Source organism: Oncorhynchus mykiss, chromosome 1 (assembly GCF_013265735.2).
Source record: "Oncorhynchus mykiss isolate Arlee chromosome 1, USDA_OmykA_1.1, whole genome shotgun sequence".
NCBI classification, from domain to species: domain Eukaryota; kingdom Metazoa; phylum Chordata; class Actinopteri; order Salmoniformes; family Salmonidae; genus Oncorhynchus; species Oncorhynchus mykiss.
The window spans coordinates 77,398,813-77,413,434 of record NC_048565.1 but is presented as its reverse complement, the minus strand read 5'-3'; the positions used below and the strand labels follow the sequence as shown (position 1 = coordinate 77,413,434).

Sequence of the window (14,622 nt, the reverse complement as noted above, 5' to 3'; positions counted from 1 at the left end):
GAATTGATTGCCCCCATCTATCTTCAGAGTTCGTTTTGTTAGGTGACCGAAACTGGGATATGCTTAACACCCCGGCTGTCCTCCAATCTAAACTAGATGCCCTCAATCTCACATAAATTATCAAGGAACCCACCAGGTACAACCCTAAATCTGTAAACATTGGCACCCTCATAGATATTATCCTGACCAATTTGCCCTACAAATACACCTCTGCTGTTTTCAATCAGGATCTCAGCGAACACTTCCTCATTGCCTACATCCACTAAGGGTCCGCGGTCAAACGACCACCCCTCATCACTGTCAAACGCTCCCTAAAACACTTCAGCAAGCAGGCCTTTCTAATCGACCTGGCCCGGGTATCCTGGAAGGATATTGACCTCATCCCGTAAGTCGAGGATGCCTGGTCGTTCTTTAAAAGGAATTTCCTCACCATCTTAAATAAGCATGCCCCTATCAAAAAATGTGGAACTAAGAACAGATATAGCCCTTGGTTGACTCCAGACCTGACTGCCCTCGACCAGCACAAAAACATCCTGTAGCGGACTGCATTAGCATCTAATAGTCCCCGCGATATGCAACTTTTCAGGGAAGTCAAGAACCAATACACACAGTCAGTCAGGAAAGCAGAGGCTAGCTTTTTAAAACAGAAATGTTTATCCTGTAGCTCTAACTCTAAAAAGTTTTGGGACACTGTAAAGTCCATGGAGAATAAGAGCACCTCCTCCCAGCTGCCCACTGCACTGAGGCTAGGTAACACGGTCACCACCAATAAATCCATGATAATCGAGAATTTCAATAAGCATTTCTCTACGGCTGGCTATGCTTTCCTCCAGGCTACCCCAACCCCGGCCAACAGCTCCGCACCCCCCGCAGCTACTTGCCCAAGTCTCCCCAGCTTCTCCTTCACCCAAATCCAGATAGCAGATGTTCTGAAAGAGCTGCAAAACCTGGACCCGTACAAATCAGCTGGGCTAGACAATCTGGACCCTCTCTTTCTAAAATTATCCACCGCCATTGTTGCAACTCCTATTACCAGTCTGTTCAACCTCTCTTTCGTATCGTCCGAGATCCCTAAAGACTGGAATGTGAACGCAGTCATCCCCCTCTTCAAAGGGGGTGACACTCTAGACCCAAACTGTTATAGACCCATATCCATCCTGCCCTGCCTTTCTAAAGTCTTTGAAAGCCAAGTTAATAAACAGATCACTGACCATATCGAATCCCACCATACCTTCTCCGCTGTGCAATCCGGTTTCCGAGCTGGTCACGGGTGCACCTCAGCCACGCTCAAGGTACAAAAAGATATCAAAACCTTCATTGATAAAAAACAGTACTGTACAGCTGTCTTCATCGACCTGGCCAAGGCTTCGACTCTGTCAATCACTGTGTTCTTATCGGCAGACTCAACAGCCTTGGTTCTCAGACAGAGTTCAGTGTGTCAAATCAGAGGGCTTGATGTCCGGACCGCTGGCAGTCTCTATGGGGGTGCCACAGGGTTCTATTCTCGGGCCGACTCTTTTCTCTGTATATATCAATGATGTCGCTCTTGCTGCGGGTGATTCCCTGATCCACCTCTACGCAGACGACACCATTCTGTATACATCTGGCCCTTCTTTCACTGTGTTAACTAACCTCCAAATGAGCTTCAATGCCATACAACACTCCTTCCGTGGCCTCCCGCTCCAACCGTTCGCTGCCCAACCAGCATCACTACTCTGGAAGGTTCTGACTTAGAATATGTGGACAACTACAAATACCTAGGTGTCTGGCTAGACTGTAAACTCTCCTTCCAGACTCATATTAAACATCTCCAATCCAAAATTAAATCTAGAATTGGCTTCCTATTTCGCAACAAAGCCTCCTTCACTCATGCTGCCAAACATACCCTCGTAAAACGGACTAACATGCCGATCCTTAACTTCGACGTTGTCATTTACAAAATAGCCTCAAAAACTCTACCGGTCGTTGCAGCTGTACATAGCCCATCTATAAATAGCCCACCCAATCTACCTTCCTCATCCCCATATTGTTTTTATTTACTTTTCTGCTCCTTTGCACACCAGTATTTGTACTTGCACATCACCATCTGCTCATCTATCACTCCAGTGTTAATTTGCTAAATTGTAATTACTTCGCTACTATGGCCTATTTATTGTCTTACATCCTCACGCCATTTGCACACACTGTATATAGACTTTATTTTTTTCCCTATTGTGTTATTAACTGTACGCTTGTTTAATACATGTGTAACTCTGTGTTGTTGTTTGTGTCGCACTGCTTTGCCTTATCTTGGCCAGGTCGCAGTTGTAAATGAGAACTTGTTCTCAACTAGCTTACCTGGTTAAATAAAGGTGAAATAAAAATACATTAAATTAAAATTAAATTATACAATATAGTACTTGTTGCATTTACAACTTGTCTAAGTCCTGTATCAACTGATTTCAGCCAGTGTATGGCTGTTGATTGACTGCATTGTAGCAAACTAACAAACATGCATTGCAGATAATTCTCTAAATTCATTATTTTACACAATATCTTATCACAGCACTGGCAAACCATGGTTGACCAACACCCTGACCAAAATGGTTGACCTTTTTCCCATCATATGACGGTTCATATCCATTCTAGTATTCTAATTCCTAACTCTATACTCCAAGTTGATATTCAGTAATAATAAGGAATTCCCCTTGACCGGCCCCCAAATTCGGGAAAACAAAGATTCTTTCACATTGACCCCAGTGTAAAAGAGCCAACTTTGTAGTACATTTTTAGTTATACAGAAATAACAAAACAGGGCCTCCCGGGTGGCGCAGTGCCCAGGCTCTGTCGTAACCGGCCGCAAGGCGACGCACAATTGGCCTAGCGTCGTCCGGGTTAGGGAGGGCTTGGCCGGTAGGGATATCCTTGTCTCATCGCGCACCAGCAACTCCTGTGGCGGGCCGGGCGCAGTGCGCACCAACCAAGGTTGCCAGGTGCACGGTGTTTCCTCCGACACATTGGCGTGGCTGGCAACCGGGTTGGATGCGCGCTGTGTTAAGAAGCAGTGCGGCTTGGTTGGGTTGTGTATCGGAGGACGCATGACCTTCAACCTTCGTCTCTCCCGAGCCCATATGGGAGTTGTAGCGATGAGACAAGATAGTAGCTACTAAACAATTGGATACCACGAAATTGGGGAGAAAAAAGGGGTAAAAAATTCACACAAAATAAATAAAAAATAAATAACAAAACATGCCGAAAAGGTGATGTGGTGTTCGATGTACATGTAACCAGGTCAGAAATCCCGACCTATGGTTCGCAATGCACCCACGTAGGGAGATATAGATTGCGAGAAGAGCCCTATGGCTTCAGGCTATTTGGTGTGGGTTAGTGGGAAATTGTGGGGAGCCGGTGTCCAAGATGGCTACACGTCTCTATAGCTCTATGTGTGTGGAAAACATTTCATCACGGGTAAGGTATTTAACTTGTTTAGTATAGTCCGTTTGTAACTCCATTCACTACTTGTAGCTGTATAGTCTGTTTGTTTGTGTTGTTGGTCTTGGCTAGTTTATTGTTCCGGTTGGTAGCAAGCTAGCAATCACTCACATGGCTGCTATCACCGTCCTGTACAGGGGCATGAGGGAAGCCCGACAATATAACGTTTTCCAAGTAGTGCGAATGCTTGGGAGCAGGCGATGTTGAAAAGTCACCTTTAGACATGTCGTACTTTTCTTCAATGTAGTTTTGTAATTTTCTAAAATAAGCAGACAACAAGAAAATTGCGTTTGAAAAAGGTTACGGTTTTGCTGTGAGCCACTGAGGGAAACCTAGGTAACCACAGGTTGTTTTCCCCACAGGCGGCCTGAGCCGTGACTTTCTATCTAATACCGACTGGGAGTGTGGAGTTGGCTGGCTAGCTAGCAAACGTAGCTACACACAATAATACGAAAGTCAATATCAGCATGTGAAGTAGCTAGTTAGCTGTAAAATCACCTAAACAAACTGCACTATCAATTTAGGAGTTTACAATCTCACCATGTTCAACCTGCAGATTGTGTGCTTCGCATTGGAGTCTGACGTTTGCAACCGCACCATGCAATGCACCCTGGATTGAAGAGGACACATCTGGTTCACCCTCTGTTAAATTACACATATCTCGAGGTAGGAATATCTAAAAAAATATATATATATGATCAATGGCTCATTCGAGAGAAGACTTCCCGCATTATGACATCAGACAGTATTGAAATCTGACCTGTATGATAGATATATTTGCGATCTAAAAGTAATCTTCCTATTAACTTCCAGTGTAGTGAGAGCGTCTTTTACACAATGCTACGTCATACCGACTTTATTTCTGCCTGCATGAACAGCAAGAGCTCAGCAAGAGCTCGATACACTCTTAGAAAAAAGAGCTCCAAAAGGGTTACTTCGGCTGTCCCCATAGGAGGACCCTTTTTTGGTTCCAGGTAGAACCTTTTTTTGGTTTCAGGTAGAATCCTTTTGGTTCCATGTAGAACCCTTTGTAGAAAGGGATCTTCATGGAACCCAAAAGGGTTCTACCTTGAACCAAAAATTGTTTTACAAAGGGTTCTCCTAGGGGGGCAGCCGAAGAACCAATTTAGGTTCTAGATAGCACCCTTTTTTCTAAGAGTGTAGAACATCACTCGGAGATGCCCAAAAATTATATAACATTCAAAATGGGTGAACCTTTCCTTTTAAGAGGGCATACACACTTCCTTTATGTCCACTACTATTCCATCTGGTTGGGATACCCTGTAAAACCACACATTTCACTGCACCTATCCAGTGTGTGACAATAAAACATCTTTATTTTATTTAACCACTGAGTTAAAGTTAACAGCCCTCGAAGCTCCTGATACAACTGAAGACACGTCTGTAATATCTGGATGTTGTTTAATAATGGCCCTAAGGTTTATTATGTTCCCCTGCAAAGACCAATACTCTTTTTTTGTTGTCCATGTCTCTGTCCCTCTGTTTCAGCTTTACATATACTACATGTCTTTGTGTAGACCCACTTTCCAAGTCACAAAGGCTCAAAATACCTTCTTAGATGGCAGTGTCTACTGTATGTCATTTTAAAATGTTGTGTGAAAAGAATATTTGTGTCACATCTTACCCAACAACCCTCTGATACATCACTTTTACCGAATAACCATGGACTTTCATCCTCCTGGAATAAATATGAAATTCACTTTAAACAAGATCCGCTAATTAACATGATTAGCTAATAAACAAAAGCAATTTGAGCTAAAATTATCAGAAGTGCGTATGAATTTGCCTTGTTTATTATTGCTGTCATTTGCCACTGCAGCTTTATTTGTGCAGTGTTGTGTATGCACCCCTTGGGAAGGGAACATTACTCTTTCATCAGATCAAATGAAGTGAAACGGAGTGATTCCAGGAAGAGCCAATTAAACTGTTCAAAGACGTTTATTATGGTGAGGATTATGAAATCATTTTCATTGGGTGGAGTGTGTTAGAGGGTGTGAATGTGTGTGATTGTGCTGAGCAAACTCATAAAGTAGCAGTGCTTGAGTGTACACTAATACACTCAAAGTACACTCAAGCATTAAATTGCCCCTATACCATTCTCACATGTACAATACCATACATTTAACTTAAACGTACAGTTCAACGAGCATTCTTTAATCCTGCTCTTTTAAAATTATGCATATATAAATCAGAATTTTACTTAAACACACAATTTTTCCCTCTGCCTTTCATTCTCGCTGTCCACTTTCCTCCTCATGTGATACACTCATGATCTTTGCAGCGTGCCATTGGGACTCATTAACAGACATCATTCTCCAAACTCTGCCAGCTTTAAACCACAACCAAGCTGACAAGCAGAGTAAAGAATGATCTGAACTCTGACCTTGAAAAAACCTGACAACATCCCCGTGCTCCATTTAGATCCAGTCACAGTGTGTGATTTGAACACACCAAACGCTCTGTCCCCACCCTAACATACATCTCCTCTGTCCTGGCCCATTAAGAAAGATACAAGTGTTGCTCTGTTGTCAAAAAGGAGGAAAATATCAAACAAATACATTAAGTGTCATGTTCTAAAAATATATATCTGAGCAGTTTACATACAGTGGAGTTCAGATTTGCCTTGTGCCTATGAGTTGGCAGTGTCACTAAATGGCTATTGTTTAGAGAGAAGAAAATCCCTTTTAAGGATGAAAGTCAAGCCTAACAACACACACAGAGGGGCTGTCCCAAATACGGCATGTCTTTCTGTGAGAGCGAATGTAAAACAGACAAAATTACGTAATGTGGGATTTGCTAAAAATGGGCTAACCTTCAAACGTTTCCAGATTATTGATATTGACAGAGTGAAACAAAAACGAAATGGGTCTGGCTGGGGCTTTTAAAAATCAAAGAATCTGTTTCATATATAACTACCCAGCAGTGGAGGAGCTCAAGACTTATGCTATTCATTACCGGGAAAGGAGAAATCACAGCGACCTATAAATAAATGAATGCATGAATAAACACACCCATACATCAATAAACCATAATGCATTCCAATAGATTATGCTCCAGTTACATTTGATGGGATTGAGTTAACCAAAGAGCTATTGTGACGACTTTGTCATGTAAAATCTTTGAGCATTAAACTGTGGTGGTGATAAATAATAAATGTATACTCATTTCAAATAGGTCAGGGCATGCTTTTCCACTACCTATTGTCTGTTTGTAGGGTAATTTATTCCTCTGAGAGATAGTGAGATGTTTCCCTCGCTGAATAACACAGATGCCTTCCTTCTTCATTGTACCGTGATGAGGAAGTAGTGTTTAGTAAGAGTGATGCTATTTACGATACTCATAAATGATGTTCAAAAATACCAACATTCCTCTACCTGCAAATATGATAGGAGCAAAAGACTGCCCACACAACGCACTTAAAGGGGAAGTTCATCCATTTTTGCATGTGGCCTTATTTTCACTCAAACTTCCCATTTAAAATACAAACTTCAACGGTGTGTAATATCATCCCTTGTGACTCATTGACTCCAGGCCCCAGCATACTACTCCACAACCTCTATACGATGTGTTGTGTAGGAATTAAGTGACTTCAAGAGCCTGTGAAAGTCCTCTCCTTACTCTCTCTGTCCAGATAAATCATACCTCTCCAGGCTGTTTAATGTACAGACAAAAGGCCTGTAATAATGTACAGACAAAAGGCCTGTAGTAATGTGCATCTGGGCAGCTTGTTTCTGATTAGGATACAAAACAAGGGATATTATGCTTCACCACACATGCTATCAGTGGACTGAAAATGCTTTTAGTTCAGTACCAATGTGAGGTTCTTCTTAACATGAAAACATTTTTTTTCACATGCTTAAATCCTTAATCTAATGTTTCATGATATGGCATATGGATGATAAAAAATGCATGACCATGGTTAACACAGTTCCGAATTGATGGGAGGTTCAAAAAGATAAGAAAATTACATCTCTATGATTACCCAAATACATTAAAACAGTGGCAGCTATATAGCCTGATTTTAGCTTTGGAAGAAAGGTTTCAGAGCAGGAATTCTTCCAATCTATAGGGGAGCACATGTTAACAGTTTAGCAGGATAAAAATGGGCCTGTCTTAGGCAATCTCCAGCTCTACTGGGATTCAGTGGAGGGGAGTGACACAGGCACACAAAGGAAATCACTCCTTTATCAGTGTGTTTATATTCTGCTCTCATCCTGGCCATGCTACAGTGCTTTTACAGGAACATTTACAAAGTTTACACTCCAGAGCGAGTGCCCTTCAATTCACAATACGATAAAAATAGAATCTCTTTAGGATCTATGCATCTGGGTAGCATTAATATCCAGCAATAAATCTTTCCCCCCCGAGGATTACTAAAAGGATTCAGATGGATTCCAGAAAATGTTCCACTTTAATAAACATAAAACCCCAAAATCTGAGCGGAAACATTTCAAACAGGCAAACAATAACAACAGTTTTTGCACAAAAACATATAGATTTTATCTCCTTCCCAGACATAGCAGTTTGAATAAAAGACTAAACGAACGAATGAGCCTGTAGTTTCACCTCAAACATAAGTACCTCATCAGCTTTCAAAACACTGTTTCTTTAAGCAATGGGTATTATGTTTCTCAGAGGTGGGGGCAGGGAGGGTAAGCAACATTATTACTTTGTCGCAGGAAAATAAGAACTTGTCTCACAATATTCTCAAAGCATGGTTCCACTGTTGCCAGGCATGTAATTATACCAATGTTCAAGACAACATGTTCTCTCACAGCATATTCCAACCACAGAATTACAATTTTAGTATGATTACCACAGAGCAAAGTTAATCTTACTGCCTCTAACTATCTCCCAGAGGAAATGTCTTGGAACGCTAACATTTCTTCAAACCTTTCTTTGTAGAATATGTTATGTAATGACTCATTTTTCTTCCGTCATATCTGTGTGGTTGTACAGAAGAGTATGTTCACAGAAAATATGATAATAATATGCAATAGTCACATTGTCATCATCCTCTCCACAGTTTGGTAGAAATGAGGCTACATGAATATGGAAATAGGAAGTAAGTACATGATACTAAGTGACATCATGTCAAGCTGCCCTGCTATTACACGGGCCTTGAGTAACCAAACCAAAATAAACCCTTAACGTTCTCTAAATGACAGTGGCACTCCTTGGTCCTCTCTAGATAGCAGCATTTAAATTATTAGCAGTGTTCCAGTAGTTCTGCAGTGACACAAATGACATTCTGTCCACACACCGTGAGGTGGCTGTCAATTCACTTGAATAAAAAAAGAACGTCTGTTAAATGGGCAATGCTAGAAAAAGACTTGGCCAATGTTAAAGGTCAGGATTAGCATTGGAAAAGCATAAATACAATCGTTTCCAGTCACTTCTAGCTTTAACAACGGCCCATTATTCACTGCCCCTGGCACTTGACCTAATACAAATCTGGATTAAACATGGGTGAATTTAATGTTTCCTAACACGAATGAAACACACATTAATGTGGCGTACTGAAAGAAGTGGTGTTTACGTAATGACACTTCAGTCAGAGAGTGAAAAAGACTTGTGCCTGAATGCGGTGTGACACTTACATGTGCTGGCACAATGAGCCAACAGTATGAGCAGCAGGAGAATGTGAGCTTGCTATTCATTCATACCAGATTTTCCTACGCATAAAACAGTTTCCCCTCACCTCCTCATTTTTCTTTTAAAATTAAATTACCCACACAGACAATCTCTCCAATTTTTTTTAACCTGTTCTACAATTACGGTGAGTTAAGCTATAATTCAAAAGGTCCAAAGAGTTAAGCTATAAAGAAAATGGGTTAAAGCCAGCCGTTTTTATCTCAATATCAAATCAATTATGTACCTTACTGTGATTGTTTTAAATCAAAATGGTCAAAAAGAAACAAAAGCAGCTTTTTAGCAAAGATCAATTTCTCAAGCAAGAATTTAACTAGGAAAATCTGTGAGTGGTCTGAGTGGGGAAGGAAAAACTGAAAACTAGATGTTATTGGCAGAGAGGTTTGGAACTCTTTTTTTATTGGTCTATAGGTCGTTATCACTAAAACGTCACAATATTGTGCAGAGCGTTAGATTTGGCTGCTGGGGGTTCACTAAAACCATTGACAACTACGTGCCATTTTGAATAACTGTTATAACTACACTACATGACCATGCTTGTCGAACATCTCATTTGAAAATCATGGGCCACAAGTGTATTAGTGAGGTCGAGCACTGATGTTGGCCGACTAGGCCTGGCTCGCAGTCGGCGTTCCAATTCATCCCAAAGGTGTTCGATGTGGTTGAGGTCAGGACACTGTGTAGGTCAGTCAAGTTCTTCCACACCAATCTCGACAAACCATTTTTGTATGGACCTCGCTTTGTGCACGGGGGCATTGTCATGCTGAAACAGAAAAGGGCCTCCCCCAAATTGTTGCCACAAATTTGGAAGCACATCATATAGAATGTAATTTTATGCTACAGCGTTAAGATTTCTCTTAACTGGAACTAAGGGGCTTAGCCCGAACTATGAAAAATTGCCCAAGACCATTATTCCTCTTCCACCAAACTTTACAGTTGACACTAGGCATTCGGGCAGGTAGCGTTCTCCTGGCATCCGTCAAACCCAGATTCGACCATCGGACTGCCAGATGCTCCAGAGTCCAATGGCGACGAGCTTTCATAGAAATGTTATGAACTGACTTGTTGCAAAGTCACTGAGCTCTTCAGTAAGGCCATTCTACTGCCAATGTTTGTTTATGGCGATTGCATGGCTGTGTGCTCGATATTATACACCTGTCAGCAACAATGTGGCTGAAATACCTGAATCCACTCATTTGAAGGGGTGTCCATATACTTGTGTGTGTATATACATATATATATATATATATATATATATATATATATATATATATATATATATATATATATATATATATATATATATATATATATATATATATATATTAGTGTATTTGGTTTTAATATCATCACCTCTTGAAGAGCATAGTCAGAACAACAGTTCAGATTATTCCACATTTAAAAGCTCGATCATCAGAGTAACTACATGCTTTTCATAATCAGTAAACATCAATTAATCATTTCATTTCAAACACTTGAGGGTAGCCTATCTATTTGGCATGTAGCTAGCTAGATAGCAATATGTGATATTTAGCTTGCTTCATCCGAGATTATGCTTTTGGAAAGAGCTTGACATTGTTAAAGTTGTCAGTCAGACTTCTGTCATCACAACTATAAATGGCAAGCAAATCGAACAATATAGCCATCTAGTATATCCCCTGAAATGTAGCTTGTTAATTAGCCATATTAACGTGATCTGTTATTAGCTAGCTAATTTGATGTGGTCCATAAATCAATTAATGCAGCCTATCATGTCTGTCAGCAGCAATCGTGACTAAAAACAATGTTGAAAAGGGGAGGCCTGGTTGGAGGAAAAAAACACATTAGTTCGACTTAGCACTTTTTAAATTATTTTTTTCCCCAATTTCGTGGTATCCAATTGTTAGTAGGTACTGTCTTGTCACTACAACTCCCATACGGGCTCGGGAGAGACGAAGGTCGAGAGCCATGCATCCTCTGAAACACAACCCAACCAAGCCACACGGCTTCTTAACACACATCCAACTCGGAAGCCAGCCGCATCAATGTGTCAGAGGAAACGCTGTACACCTAGCGACCTGGTCAGCGCGCACTGTGCCCGGCCCACCACAGGAGTCGCTAGTGCGCAATGAGACAAGGATATCCCTTCCGGCCAAACCCTCCCTAACCCGGACGACGCTAGACCACTTGTGCGTCACCCCATGGACCTCCCGGTCACGGCCGGCTGCGACAGAGCCTAGGCTCGAACCCAGAGCCTAGACCACTGCGCCACCCAGGAGGCCCTGACTTACCATTATGTTTAGCCAACTGTGCAAAGTTTCTACCGGTAGCTTGCAAAGTAAACATTACCAGCTAACAGTACATCGGAAAATGCGCCCTTATGCTGCTTGACAGGCAGAACCCACAAAGGATAGGAAATTAACCTAAATCACTCACACTTGACAGGTATAGTTCACTTTGAATTTATATTACACAAATATCAAATTAATGGTGGCCAATATTGAGAGATGATAGAGCTAAATGTGCGCAATTGTTTTTCCCAGAATAATCAGAACTGTGTAGTTCTGACTATTCTCTTCAAGAGCTGATGAAATTACAACCAAATAGTTCACTTTTTTAATATATCCTTAAAAATGGCATGCAGTTGTCAATGGTTTTAGCGAAGCTGGGGTTCTCCTTGCAGACAAATCAAACGCTCTGCGCCATATTGTGACGTGTTATTGATAATGACCTATAAGTAATTTACCGCCTGATGATGTCACTAGGGAGGCCAAAACTCCATCCCACCAAAACAGGCTGAAATTTCAGTAGGTCTTTTCAAACCGCTCTCACACTAAAAGGGAATTATTACAATTTTCACAGGCTTATTCCAATCTCATACTGTAGAAATATATATATAACATAGGAAAATCACTGGGCTGCGCTGGGCCTTTAAACAAAGACTATCTTAAGGACAGATGATACTCATCAGTATGGTGTGTTTTGCAGTGTTGGGGTCAGTTCCATTTCAATTCAGTCCGTTTTGGAAGTGAACTGAATCATCTCAGGTCCACATAGCGAATTTCAATTCAAGGTCACATAGAGACTTTCAATTCAATCCATCCCTCGAAGTGACTTGAATCAAAGTGGAAGTGACCTCAACCCTGTGCGGTGTTCAGTCGGTGCAAAATTGGAGAAAACCTTTTAAAGCAGAGCAGGTGCTTCCTGCACCCTAGCATTTTGGGACTTACCGAACTCGTCGCAGACACTCTCGTTCTGCAGCAGGGTGGGGTGTTCGAAGGTGTCCCTGCAGTAGAGGATGCGTGTTGTGCTGTGTAGGGAGGCGATACCGCCCAGAGCCAGCACGGTGTGGTTCGTCAGCAGGGCCGACGGCTGCTCTCTGAGCCGGGCCAGGACAGAGCGGTAACGGCAGTACTGGGGATAGCTCAGCACCAGAACCTTCCTGCCGTCATCTTCCTGGCCTGGAGCAAAACAATATTTCAAACAAACAGTCAGCCCTAGTTCCAAACAAATATAGTTTAAACCCACCCCCACCCCCTGATAATGACACATTTCACTTGAATACGGGAATGAGTATGACTTTATGTATGACATATACTGATAATAGCAGAGGCAAATGTCAAGACAACTAAAATATCTTCACATCTAGATTGGCAGGTGTTAAGCAACTTATAAGTAAATTCAAGCAGCAGTTTTCCCAGGATTTCTCACTTTAGGAAAACAAGCATGTAAGAAATGCCCCTTAACACCTCTTGGGGCTAGGGGGCAGAATTTTCACTTTTGGATAAATAGCGTGCCCAATTTCAACTTCCTCCTACTCATGCCAATAATATAAGATGTGCATATTATTCATAGATTTGGATAGAAAACACTCTGAAGTTTCAAAAACTGTTTGAATCATGTCTGTGAGTATAACAGAACTTATGTAGCAGGCAAAACCCAGAGGACTAACTGTTCAGAATTTTTTTTTCCTCTCTCTGTTCCCTGGGTTGTCATTGCCCAGGGATATTTCTTAGGAACGTGTTTTCAGTTCCTACCGCTTCCACTGGATGTCACCAGTCTTTGGAATTTGGTTGAGGTTATTCCTTTGTGCAATGAAGAAGTAGGCCAACTAGAAACTGGGTACATTTTTGTGAGTTGCGCAAGACGTGAAAAGTGGCGCTGGTTTGTTTTCCTTCCTGTATTGAACACAGATTGCCCCGTCTACAATTTTATCGATTATTAACATTTAAAAATACCTAAAGTTGTATTACAAAAGTAGTTTGAAATATTTTGGCAAAGTTTATAGGCAACTTTTGAAATATTCTGTAGTGACGTTGCATTTTTTGTAAGCTGTTTTTTTCTGGATCAAACGTGCTTTATAAATGGACATTTTGGATATATATGGACAGAATTAATCAAACAAAAGGACCAATTGTGATGTTTATGGGACATATTGGAGTGCCAACAAAAGAAGCTCGTCAAAGGTAATGCATGTTTTATTTCAGCGTTTTGTGTAACGCCTGCAGGGTTGAAATAAGCTAACCCCTTTGTTTACTGCTGGTGCTATCATCAGATAATAGCTTCTTATGCCTTCGTCACTACACTACACTGCAGTACACAGATCCTATAGCCTCATATTTATTTTACCTTTATTTAACTAGGCAAGTCAGTTAAGAACAAATTCTTATTTTCAATGACGGCCTAGGAACAGTGGGTTAACTGCCTTGTTCAGGGGCAGAATGGCAGATTTTTACCTTGTCAGCTCGGGGATTTGATCTTGCAACGTTTAAGTTACAGGTCCAATGCTCTAACCGCTAGGCTACCTGCCATCCCAATCTATAAGCATATCATGCAATTGTGTGACAGGAAAAACAATATATTTTATAGTGGTGAAATATACTAGTATTGAGCCCAAACAAGTACTGTTAGCCTTGAAAGAATAATATATACCCCTTTGTCCATCTAAGCATAAAAATCCACCATGTATGCAACCTTCGTACAGAAGAGTAAGGTTGAGTTGGTCAAATTGGTAGACTAGTACAATGGAAACCTTACACACACAGAAATTAAACACTAATTGACCATCCTCTCTCTCCCTACTCCTCTCTTTTGCTCTCTTTCACTCTGCATACAGTATAAGTATAGACTGAATATGTTGAATAATCCCTGGATGGCATTTCTTCGCACATATCCAGCCAGAGGTGTAATCCATAATGAGGTTTTGAATGTAGGCATTCTATAGTAGCACCTACTCAAACATTCCACAATATAACAATGATACTTTTAATATGAAGTACCTGAACTAGGTTCTGGGCGATATGGAGAATAATTCATCATAGTTATCAATATTATTGACTGTTGATGATAATCATTTATATGAAATATGATCTGAATATAAAATGAGCATTTCTATTGAACAAGGTTTGGTGGCACACCTTGCTCCAATTTGGTGTCCACAGCCCAGCCCTATTAGATACCATAGTCCAATACAGGTACCTTTCACAGACAACAGAGCCA

The 14,622-nt window shown here is 41.0% G+C and overlaps 1 protein-coding gene across 3 annotated transcripts in view; it reads right to left on the bottom strand.

Annotated features, from left to right (window-relative positions):
* The window catches only part of LOC110529906 (AT-rich interactive domain-containing protein 5B), a 69,485-nt gene that overhangs the window by 37,908 nt on the left and 16,955 nt on the right, over nucleotides 1-14,622 (bottom strand). For all 3 annotated transcript variants that reach the window (XM_021612563.2, XM_036986006.1, XM_036986009.1), the window contains one exon: nucleotides 12,354-12,584. In XM_021612563.2, coding sequence (XP_021468238.2) covers nucleotides 12,354-12,584 — 231 coding nt within the window. The remainder of the gene's footprint in view (nucleotides 1-12,353; nucleotides 12,585-14,622) is intronic.